A 10,828-nucleotide genomic window follows, 5' to 3' on the forward strand; every position below is an offset into this window, starting at 1 on the left:
ATGAGAGTGAAGATCCAGTCCAGGTCGTAGACTTCCATGCCACGGGTGCCGCCGACAGCTTGCATTGGCGTGTATTGAGGTCTGCCGCCCATAACAACGGACTTGACGCCTGCTTGTTCTTGGAGGAGGTCGGAGAAGGTGGCGCAGGTTGATGTGCAATCGCCGTCGTGGAGCATGATGATATCTTTGGACTTGAATGGTTGCCCCGTGGCTGGACGGTTGCCTATTGGGTCAATGCCTGCTCCGTCAAGAAGGGGAGCAGATGACAGGTTGTATCGCATCAGGCGGGTGTAGTTGTCACGGCTTGGGACAGAGACAGGGCCATAGAGGTCAGACCAGTCGGTGAAATTGTGAGACTGGGAGTTGACCAGCAGGTGGTGGTTAAAAGGATCCCTGCCTGTGGCGTTGGAGTACATCTCTGTGGTATTGGTGCCGTTGTAGAAAGCTTCAGCCAGGGAAGTGACTTGCTTGCCTATTGCGTTTAGGGTGTCAAAGGCACGGAAGCGGGAGGCGCCCCAGGGTTCTAGATGCGGAAAAAGCTGCATAAAAAGGCCAAACGCGTGTAGAATTGTGCCACCAGGATTACCACGAAGATCAATGATGAGTTTAGTCATTCCAGCAGCTTTGGCTTGGTAGATAAAATCCCTTGCGATGCATTCGAAGTCTGATTGCTCCTTTGCGTCATCGCCAGCGACAAAACTGGGAATGCTGAGGATGGCCACTTTGTTGTAAGAAGAAGAGTTCAGGTAGTAGCCTGCAACATAATTCTGTGGATGGCGGAGAATTGGGAGCGGGTAGCCTGATGTGGCAATATTGATGACAGAAGGTTCAGAAGCCGTGCTTGAAGGGTTCGCAGAACTGTCCTGATCTCTCTCATTACAGAATTTTTGATAGAATGATTCACCATCCTTAACTCCATCGAAGTCGACATTGACATTTGCAACATTTTCATATATTTTTCTGGTCCCGTTGGCGAACACAATGTCGGTCTGGGGCCCAGGATAGAAGAAATTGCCTAGTCCAGAGCCACTGAAGAGTCCGTTATTAGATCGGAGTGTATTTTGTGGTGCTGACCAAAAGAGAGTATTGTACAGTGCATCAGGGTCTTGATGTGGACCAATTCGCATCCAACTGTCGAGGACTATATCGACTGCTTGTCCGTTGATGGTCATAACAGCGGAAGGGAAGAGGATGTCGCCATTCAGCCACTGCTGGATGTCATCTGTGTTAAGATTAGCCACTGTGATGTTACATAAATGAAACATCGTACCATAAATGTAAACCAGAGGCAATGAATAGCCATCTTTTGAGATCGAGACTAAGGTTACTTCTCGTCTGAAGCTGAACGCCTTTCCAACCACATCCATAATGTAGTGTGTGTGGCTATCATGTACATTGTTGAAGGTTCGTAACATGTCCATGCCAAATTCCCATTCGCTTGAATATGCCACATTCGAAAGCTTCACCCCGATGTTGTTGAACGCCGGCCAGAAGTCAAAAGCAGGCATTTGGTATCCCGCAGGTGGATCTTTCACATATGGAAAGGTGGTTTGCCATTTCAAGTAAGGACGAAGTGAGCGGTGCAACTCCTTTGCCTCAGCAACGTGAAGGGGAACGGAGCTCAAACAGTTGTACGCAAGCTGAGCGGAGACGTTGGTCACGTTATTCTGCAAAAGAAGGTGGCCGATCTCTGCACATGGTGCTTTGGGTGTCGTGAGCGCCGCAGATGCGAGCAAAAGTTTCGGTGGTAGTATGGTGAGTGAGAACAAGGTGAAGAGTAAAGAGACTACCGTAACGGGAAACTTCTTCATAGAAGCCATCTGGAATGGATTCTGCCTGAGGTTGTAGTCCTTAGAGATTCTGCACTATCAATGTGCGGTTGAGTGGCAGTCAAATTTTGAGATAGAGGTTTCGTGGAGTTGATGTGCAGAAGAGTGTGAATGGAGTGTAGGATGCGTGCAAACACCTGGAGTAGAGAACCAAATCGAAATACCGTCGGGTATAGGGTTGAGTAAACACCGGCAGCCCTCACCAGCTTTCTAAAATGCTTGGATATGCTGTCTCCATATTCATTAATACACCGCTTTGGCAACCTTGTCTTTGCTCCTGACCCTGCTTTCAACAACAGATATCTTCACACAGGTATAAATCTATACGCAGCGGCACCCTGAGATCAAAGCAGAATCCTTTCCAGGCCTTCTGAAAGCTCTTCTAACAGTCCGGCTTGGGCTTCCATGGCTCTTTTGGTGATTCAGGTTCCCTGCCATGGAGCAATTCTGCTTTGACAAGCACAGGCATGATCGCGCCGGTTTTGAGAGGAAATTCTCTGTGTCCAACAACACGTAACATGGCACCCACCGCACCGCCATGAGATGTCAGGGAGAAGACAGTGTCACTGTTGTGGCTGAGGATGTCATCCAGCAACTGCTTAAGCCGCGCATCTAAATACGGATTGCTCTCCCGGAGATCTGGGACCCATAGCGGATCTTGTTCTGCAAAACCCGGCTCGACTTTGAAGGGATACGTGGACTGAATATATGTCTTGTTACTCCGACGGTCACATGTGTGAATGCCGATTGCCTCTCGAAGTAGCTCTTTGACTTCGTGGTTGAATGGACGTCCAGATGGAAGATCAATGCCAGACCATGTCAACTGGGCTGTACGTAGACAACGGTCCAGTGGCGATACAAAGAATCTCTCCGGTGCCAATATGGACTGCTCTGCAAGTTTGCTCTTCCAGAGGGCATGCACAGCGAGAGCCTGAGAAGCACCCTGGTCCGTGATATGGGCATCGGCCCAGAAAATATCACCATCACCTTCCAAGGTTGACCAGTAGCAATCCCAAGCCTTCGTGCCGTACTTCCTTTCGGCTCTGTTGTGCCAGCCTTCACCGTGTCGGGCCATATAGACAAGGATATATCTGGTACCCTTGGATGCCTCCTTGTTGAGTGCTTGCAGCTTATCACCAAAACGCTGCCATTGGCTTACACTCCGGCTATCAACAGAGGCATCAGTGTCATATTCCCTGTTAATCAGCCCAAAGTTTTGAGTCGCAAAGTCGAACGTGTCCGGGTTTGTCGAATTCTCGTCCTGCAGAAAGTAACCTGTGACAGTGGTGTATCTGTACTGCATTGGCTCCTTCTTGTTGGATGCCATGACACCGCCGACGACGAAGAGAGACTTATACGAGACAACAGAGCAGAAGAGCAGGAATCTGGAAGTCTGTTAGAGTGGTGGTTGGGGAAGTAAGTTCGCATCGCTGCAAGTGGAGCAGATATGCCTGAGGAGGGTACCCACGCCAAGAAGATTGGTTTCCTTGGTAGTGAACGAGATCTTTCATTCGTTTGGGGTGGCATCATCCTGTCAATGGAGGGAGATGTGCTACCGTGGTCTTTGTTCACAGAATAATGTCTATCCATGTCTACTTAGATGTGTCTGCAATGCACGCAACCAAACCAAGGCAATGCTATGACAGAGAGTAGTTGGGCATGAGAGGTCCCACCGTACTGCATACATATCTTTATATTCCCTGCACAAGGGGGAACAGAATCATACGGCATGAGTAAATCATAATAACCAACCATGAAGAGCACGTGTAGTATGCATGAATCCTGAACCGATATCCACATTCGGCAAGGTCCGCATTGGGTCTTGGCAGCTGGAAACCATGTTGAACTCGTCCTTCTGCTTCATCATCTTGGAATTGTTGCAACAAGATTTAGCATATGTACAGATGTGCAAATGCTTTGGCCGGAATGACCGCACTGGCAGCAATATCTACCCAGCCATCGAGAATCAGCCCCCAAGCGACCATTGCAATGTCCTCTAAACTCCTGTGTATCCTGTATCCTCTAATCTATAGTTTCCTTCTTGTAAACCCTTTAGTGCAGCTTGACCCTCTTTGCTCAGATCTGGCCGGCCCTTGGGAACAACTGCACCGGCAAAATACCTTGGCTTCCATTCCTCATTTCTTGCTTTTCGCTCTTCGGCCTTGTCTCTCTGCTGTTGCTCTAGGGCTTGCTTCAACCGCGTCGCTTCCCCATATTGCTTATTAAGTATAGCATCCGTAACATCTTTCCAGAATCGGCGTGATTCATTAGCTAATTGGTCCTCCTCTGGTGGTACTGTCTTTGGTACCGGAAGAAGTGGGGTAAGATCCACCAGTAAATGCTTGATATTTGATGCATCGGTGTCCTTTGCATTTTTCACAGCTGGTGTGGATGGAATGCTGTAATATACCCGCTCTTGCCAACACCCATCAATATGCGCCAGGATGTCCTTCTGTGGTACGTCTTTTATGCGGGTGTACTTGTCATTGTCGGGATCATATCGGAACATCACTCCTTGCACTCGGTTCTGTGACTTGCCCAGCCAGCCCTCCTCAAGATAATGTAGAATGACCTTGATCCGTGTTTTCGGACAAGTCACGAAACAGACGTCCGAGACTGATACGGCAAGGGCGCCTCGTAGAAGGCCACCAAGCTGTGCAGCTGGATGCGTGAGCTGATATTCTTCGTTGCCACGCTGGGCTAAAGTGATGAAGATGCCTAAGTTGTGGGCCCCAGGAGTTACTCGAATTGCGGTACCAGTAAATTTGGCTGACAGCTGATCATAACCACGAGCGCTGATGCCACGAGCCGGGCAATCGACGAAAAAGGCGGAAACAGGAGGATGATGTGATGTCTGTTCGGTAAGATACGACACCCGGACTGGGCTGGAGCGTGCTGGAGTTTGAGAGACAGAATCTTCTGGTTTGTTGGGGGCCGATTGGCTAGTAGTAGGAGATGTCGCTAGGGGAGGAGCATCATCGATAATGTCCCAGTGACACTGGCAATCATCAGCATATCTAGCGACATAGATACGGATAGAGGTGCTTACCCTGAAGAATTCTCCTAGCGCCGAGTTGTAAGGCTTACATGGTTTGCCTTTGACATATTTCTGACCACTTCAGTACACACATACCAGAAGGGTGTATAAGGCATACAAGATCTTTGGTGAACCAGAAACGTAGAACTTCTAACATGCGCCCGACCTCATCGTCGGATTTTCCAATGCTGCTCGTGGTCAGTCTGCGTGTAGGGTAAACATCTCACCGTGACTTACCTTGCGAAAGTTTCTGGTCGATCAAGGTAGTGCCAGTATTCTGATATCGATATCAGCCCAGCTTAATGACCAATAATCAGTCTCGCGCACCAAGGTTCGGTGTAGGCTCTAGCAGCTGGGCAGGCAGCGAGAAACGAACAGCAGCGATGTCGCTAACCCCAATAAACCTGTGAAGCCGCAACTGTCAGCCTATTGTGATGTGAGGATGATCGCTTTTTTGATATGTCTCCCAAGGATGGATGTTGCGGCGGCAGAACCGCGTCAGGACCGCGTCAGGACTGCTCTCAATCGAGGCTGCGATGCAGGAATTCAACCATCTCTTACTTTCGCAGAATGCTCAGAAACATTCGCAGTTTCGAGCCTTCGTCCGCAGGCTTATCAGAAGCAGGGGTTGTAGGTGGAGTCGAGGCCGAATTCAAAGACACTGTTGAGCTTGCTGTCGAAGGGACAGGCGATGCTCGAAAGTCGGTGGAACCTGATGACGCTGAGGCCATGACTGAATAACTCGGCAGGAGAAGACGGAGAGTGAGACAGCTCCCGATATCAAAAGTAAAAGGGGTCGGACAACACCGAGCTATCTAGCACGCTCAAATCATGATGTGTTAGGGGGCGGTCTACAGAAGGCTGCGACACCCCTCGAGACTGCCTCGAGGGACGCAGCAGATGACGCCTGCCAAGATAAACTCCTGGCCAGCCGTCTTAGCCTCGTGCCCCAGTTCTTACGGGAGATGGGCTCTGAAAATGACGGGGTATTGCAGTCATTTTCCTACGTATTATTTTAAGGATCATTAGGAGGCTCGAATGACCATGGTTTAGCTATAATTTGACTGTCACTTTCTTAAAATGATGTCTGAAATAACATAATTTTATTGGATTTCAGATGTCTAACAACATAATTCTATATAGTTAAACTAGATCATATCACAGTTAGGCTAAAACTAAGCACACATTGATGGTAAGTTAGGCATAGTTTTCAGAGGGCCTTCTCCTGCTAAGTTGATCAGGAGAATTGTTACACAGCCTGAAAACCATACTAATCAGGTAGGGGTTCGCTTATCCGTACATCCTCCGTTGCTATGGATACCTCAGTCTATCAACGCCTACACATGATCATGCAAATTTCTATGGCCCTTCATCAAAGCTGTAATGTCCCGTCTTCGAGGCATGCTCTGTTGCTCCCATCTCCCCCACACAGATCGCTCCACATTGCTTACATCGGATCTTAAATGCCGCAGTATCCGTATAATATCCCTTGCCTTTCAGCATTTGGCACAGCTCGACAGCAGAACCCAGTATGACTTCGTTAGTGGTGTCGAACGTCTTCTGATCGAATTCTGGAGGGGCATCGAAAGGGCTCAAAGCAATAGTGTCATAGTGTATTCCGGAGTAGACAACTATGCAGCGCTTGGGCCGACCTTCGTTATACCTATCGATGCGTAGGGTTTGCACGTCGATGGAGCAAATCTCGATATCAAAGTGGTTGCTAATGATGTTGAGCTCGATTTGGCCTCCCCAGGCATCTTCCGTTTGAATCCATCGGCAGTAGTCATCGGGATCTTTATTGTCAAGGACCGCTTTCGAATAGACAGCAGAATTTGCTTGAATGGTCTGTGCTACCACAGAGCGAAGTTCGTTCATCGTGTCGAGGCCAGGCATTATCGCACTGGCAATCGCGCGAAACAAGCAAGAGTTGTCATCTGGCATGATCCGCAATACCAAGGTACCTCCTTGATCTGGCAGGACAATCTCAGGTGGGTCGTTCAGTGTGTTAGCATTGCTTTTTCGGCTCAAAGATAAATTCGCTGCAGGGGCCATCTTCGAAGCGGTTGATGTAGAAGATTTTGTGTCTTTGACTGCTGATGAAGCTGAACCGAGATCGCCAAATGAGAAATTTGATGAGGATGAGCCCGCTGCGTTCTTCATTGCACCTATTTGCTTGGTGGAACCCGCCTGTGGGTGTGATTTGCTCTGTCTATCTGTGCTAGCCGAGTCTACTTGCCGAGGATCATGATTTGAAGAGTTTGTTTGCGTTGTCTCTCTGGATGTGACCAATAATTGCTCGCCATTCAGCTTTACACCCTGGTCTGACAGAGGTTTTGCGATGCTGAGGTTGTCTAGATCCAACAACTTTGGCGGGTAGCCTATCTTGATCTCGAACGCAGATAGCGAAGTCTCCTTGGTGATTGCTCTGCTAAGGTCTCCCACGGTAGCATCATCGTTCAGTGTGATGATAGACTGCCCAGTAGGACCTCTAACCCGAAAGCGCATTTTTACTGCCTGGCCCACCAAGTGTATCTCTATTGAAATGCAGTACTATGACCAGGGAGAGCCAAAGACCAAGGTCGTGCTGTAACGTCGAGGTACTGCCGCCCTGTATGCTCTCGGAAGATAGCAGCGGACAACAGTATCGGTAGCGTGATGATGATCAAGTAAAGATCGTTTTGTCCTGCGCCTGTCGAGTGCACAGCGGTGGCAAAAAGGAAAGAGCAGAATCACTCAAAACCTGCTCATATCACTAGATCTGGGGCAAACGCGTGGAAACCAGAATATGCTTCAAAAAACATGATGGCAAAATGCGGGAATTTGACGAAGCGTTGTGGTGGCTCCTCATGAGTAATAACACCCGGTCCGATCTCTATGCCATTCTCAGCGTTGCCACCAAATGTTGCCTCTCTAAACACGTTTCTCTTTCCATTTATCCTTGACGTGGGCTGAGAAAACCGTTGCTCGAAAAAGCTTGGCAAGAAGCTCTCCCTAGAAGTAGTAGTAGAAGATCTTGAGCACTGCATAAATTTGTCCTAGTATTCAAGGACAACAGCACCGCCGGATAGAGGTAGCTTCCAGTGCACCGGTTACTCCGCTCTCAGGCGAACTAGACGTACATAGTACTCTATCATACTAGAGCTTTGCATCTACATATTTCAATCTGAAATGCACGCTTGATGTGATCTTGGTATGAGCGGTCTATCTGGCTTATTTCCTATTGAAGACATAAGAATACGATCCCCTCCTCCTCGCTCTCTCGTGCATCTCCGTTTTTTGCTCCTTAACGTTTAAGAGCAGTGCTCACTTGCGTTCTTTGATAAACAGACGTTTCTTTTGCCAGAGGGCAAACATTGATTCTTTTCTCCCAGATCTCAAAGATTATCCAGGAGGCGGCTTAGTTGAATTCTTGGATTGATGATCCAGCTGCTTGACGTTGTGGAGGTCTTCAATTGTTGGTGTCTGCGGCTGAGATACAGGGGATGCTTGCACTTCTGGCATGGGCCACTTGAGCATTTTGATATGGTAATCTGGCTCGATAACCGACCTCCATACTTGTGATAAGATTACCTCGCCGTTAGAACCCAGGAGATCATAGTGCCCGTCTTTCACGTGCTGTTCAGTCCCTCTACATGAACAAAGGCTTGTTGAATCAACTGTTCTATGACCTATGGATGGTAAGCTTAGTATGCACAGAATTGGGAAATTGAATCCTCTGCCGACAGCCTCATTGAATCTGATGGGTGCATTCGCTTTGCTAGCGGCAGCTTCCTTGGTAGTAGATTTCAAGAACTCCCAGAAACGAACAAGATATCAGTTCTTCATTGGTTGAGCATCGGTTGCCTGTAGCGTGACCGATGCGACGCTCTTTTGCCGGCGAAGGATTTCTTCAAGTGAAGCAAGCTTTGTATCTATTTCGTCAAGGTCTGGCCGACAATGGGCTTTCGCTTAGGGTCGTGTTCGTTTGACCGTGAACCTGATCAAATCGATGCAGCATGATGCGCGGATCCCAGAGTACCGGCTATCTGAGAGAAGGTGATAGCGAACTTGGCCCGAAGCTTGGCGCCAAAATTTACGGGAGTTCTCAGATTCCTGCTATGCTACACACCCCTTTAATAGGGGATAGGACGCCCATTTCGCTCATTTAGGGCAGCTACTCTATCTGGCATTGTTGAGATAGCCCTATTAATCTCATCCAGAGTTATTTTATCCCACTCCTCCTGGATAGCCCTGCGCAGGACAGCTTCTTCGAAGATGACCCCCCTGGACTTCAAGCGCTGCTTTATTATTCTCCAGATCGTCTCAATAGGGTTGAGATCAGGCGAATTAGGAGGGTTCATCTCCCATTTGATCCCTAGAAGGTCCTTGAGTGCTTTAACCTTGTTAGGACCCTTGCCCTTAGTACCATGAGGCCCGTCATTATCTTCGATTATAGAATAGATACATGCTGATTTTGGCTGTGGTGTTGTCATTTCCTAGATAGGTTAGCTCGTTTGTATTTAAGGTTAAAATCAAGACTTCTGATTGGTCAGCAGTAATTTAAGGTTTCATTAGCGCCCGTGCCATCGACCAATCGCAAATCGGGTCATTTTACGCCAGAAAGGTGGATATAGGTCCCTACGCCAAATTCCTTTATATTTCTTTGAATAGCACGATCAGAACCATTAGCTATACCAATAGTCTTTGCCACCTTGAAATGACTAGAAGAAGCAAAGCCAAAATTGGCATCTTCTACTGCCTCAATTGCTTCACACTCATATTGAGCAAGTACTTGCTTTCGACCTCGATTGTGGACTTTCTGACTGCGGCGCGCAGTTCCTTCTTTGATGATTCGATAGCCAGTTGTTTCAGATATATTATGTATCTTAAATAGCTCTGTGCGAGGTAGTTTGCCAGCTGTGTGGCGTGCATCGGCGAGGAGGCGCGCGCGGCACGGCGTATCAAGCATCGTTTTTAGCGTTCGTGGGGCCGCAGGAGAAGGAGGATCTATCGAATAAGACTTTCGGCAGACGCGCCGTCTATTTCCCTGTTCAGAACTCATTATTCCCTAAATTTGAGTGAGTATTGGTAGAGAAATAGGGGAATGAAGTAGGGGGGAGAGGAAGGGGATCTGAGAACTCCCGTAAATTTTGGCTCCAAGCTTCGGCCCCTACACCAGCAACTCCCGATGATCCTGGCGACGAGCCCGAGTTCAATCATGGAAACGTCGATTTGCAGTCTTCTCGAACATCAGGAGATGGACCTGCCAACCCTCGAGTTGGAGCAAGAGCAGAAAATCTCAAGTAGAAGGCCCCGTGTAGACTTCGACTGTCAAGGACCATAGCCTCCCAAGGATGACCTAGGACTATCTAGATCAGGAGGATGCGCTGTACATGTGGAACAATGTCGAGGCCGCCAGCTGCCATAATAGCATACAGTGGGCGAGAGAGGGTCGGTTAACTTAATGAGAATAGAATAGACTGGGCGAGAGAGAGACGCGTAACTTAATGAGAATAGAATAGACTGACGAAGTTAGCAACGGCATTTCTGCATTCTTGGCTCGTGACGAACCCGGCACTGTAATAAATACGCAGGCTTGTAATTTAAAATTCAATACCCAGAGCTCCACTACTAGAACTTGAAGTACTTACTCGAGCAAGAAAGCTCCAGCAGGAGGCGACCCATATCAGGTCGCACGAACAACCTACCCTCGTTTCCTTTCGTTTCCTCTGCGCCCCCGGTTCGACTCTACTCAACCCAACCCAACCTCTCCCCTCCTCCCCAGTGATCAAATGCTCCTCCGCCTCCTCACACGAACAACCCAACATCTACCGCGTGCGCGATTCCCCCATCCCATCATTCCAACCCCCACACGAGCACCACCGCGCGAAGGACAAGCACTCCGGGAAAGAACCCTCCACACGACCCTCTCCCTCCTCACCTCCCCTCCCAACCCCCCCCCAATGGCAGCCGAACCCTCCAC

General features: G+C 48.7%; 3 protein-coding genes across 3 annotated transcripts in view; 1 reads left to right on the top strand and 2 right to left on the bottom strand.

The window, feature by feature from the left end:
- Nucleotides 1-2,211: 2,211 nt before the first annotated feature.
- EPUS_06393 (uncharacterized protein) lies at nucleotides 2,212-5,597 on the bottom strand (the record flags this gene model as incomplete). The annotated part of the gene is made up of 7 exons (XM_007802065.1): nucleotides 2,212-3,214; nucleotides 3,950-4,827; nucleotides 4,879-4,938; nucleotides 4,985-5,054; nucleotides 5,104-5,143; nucleotides 5,194-5,270; nucleotides 5,428-5,597. 7 exons carry the CDS (start codon nucleotides 5,595-5,597, stop codon nucleotides 2,212-2,214), a joined length of 2,298 nt encoding a protein of 765 aa, XP_007800256.1.
- A 628-nt stretch (nucleotides 5,598-6,225) lies between these two features.
- Nucleotides 6,226-7,371, bottom strand: EPUS_06394 (uncharacterized protein; the record flags this gene model as incomplete). The annotated part of the gene is made up of 1 exon (XM_007802066.1): nucleotides 6,226-7,371. The coding sequence occupies one exon, from the start codon at nucleotides 7,369-7,371 to the stop codon at nucleotides 6,226-6,228; it is 1,146 nt and encodes a 381-aa protein (XP_007800257.1).
- Nucleotides 7,372-10,637: 3,266 nt separating this feature from the next.
- EPUS_06395 (uncharacterized protein) overlaps nucleotides 10,638-10,828 on the top strand; it is a gene marked incomplete at both ends in the record, with an annotated part of 577 nt that continues 386 nt past the window's right edge. The window contains one exon of the mRNA XM_007802067.1: nucleotides 10,638-10,828. This exon is cut by the window's right edge and continues 102 nt beyond it. Within this exon, the coding sequence (XP_007800258.1) occupies nucleotides 10,638-10,828 (191 nt within the window).

The sequence above is a fragment of the Endocarpon pusillum genome (genome assembly GCF_000464535.1).
Source record: "Endocarpon pusillum Z07020 unplaced genomic scaffold scaffold1466, whole genome shotgun sequence".
Taxonomy (NCBI): domain Eukaryota; kingdom Fungi; phylum Ascomycota; class Eurotiomycetes; order Verrucariales; family Verrucariaceae; genus Endocarpon; species Endocarpon pusillum.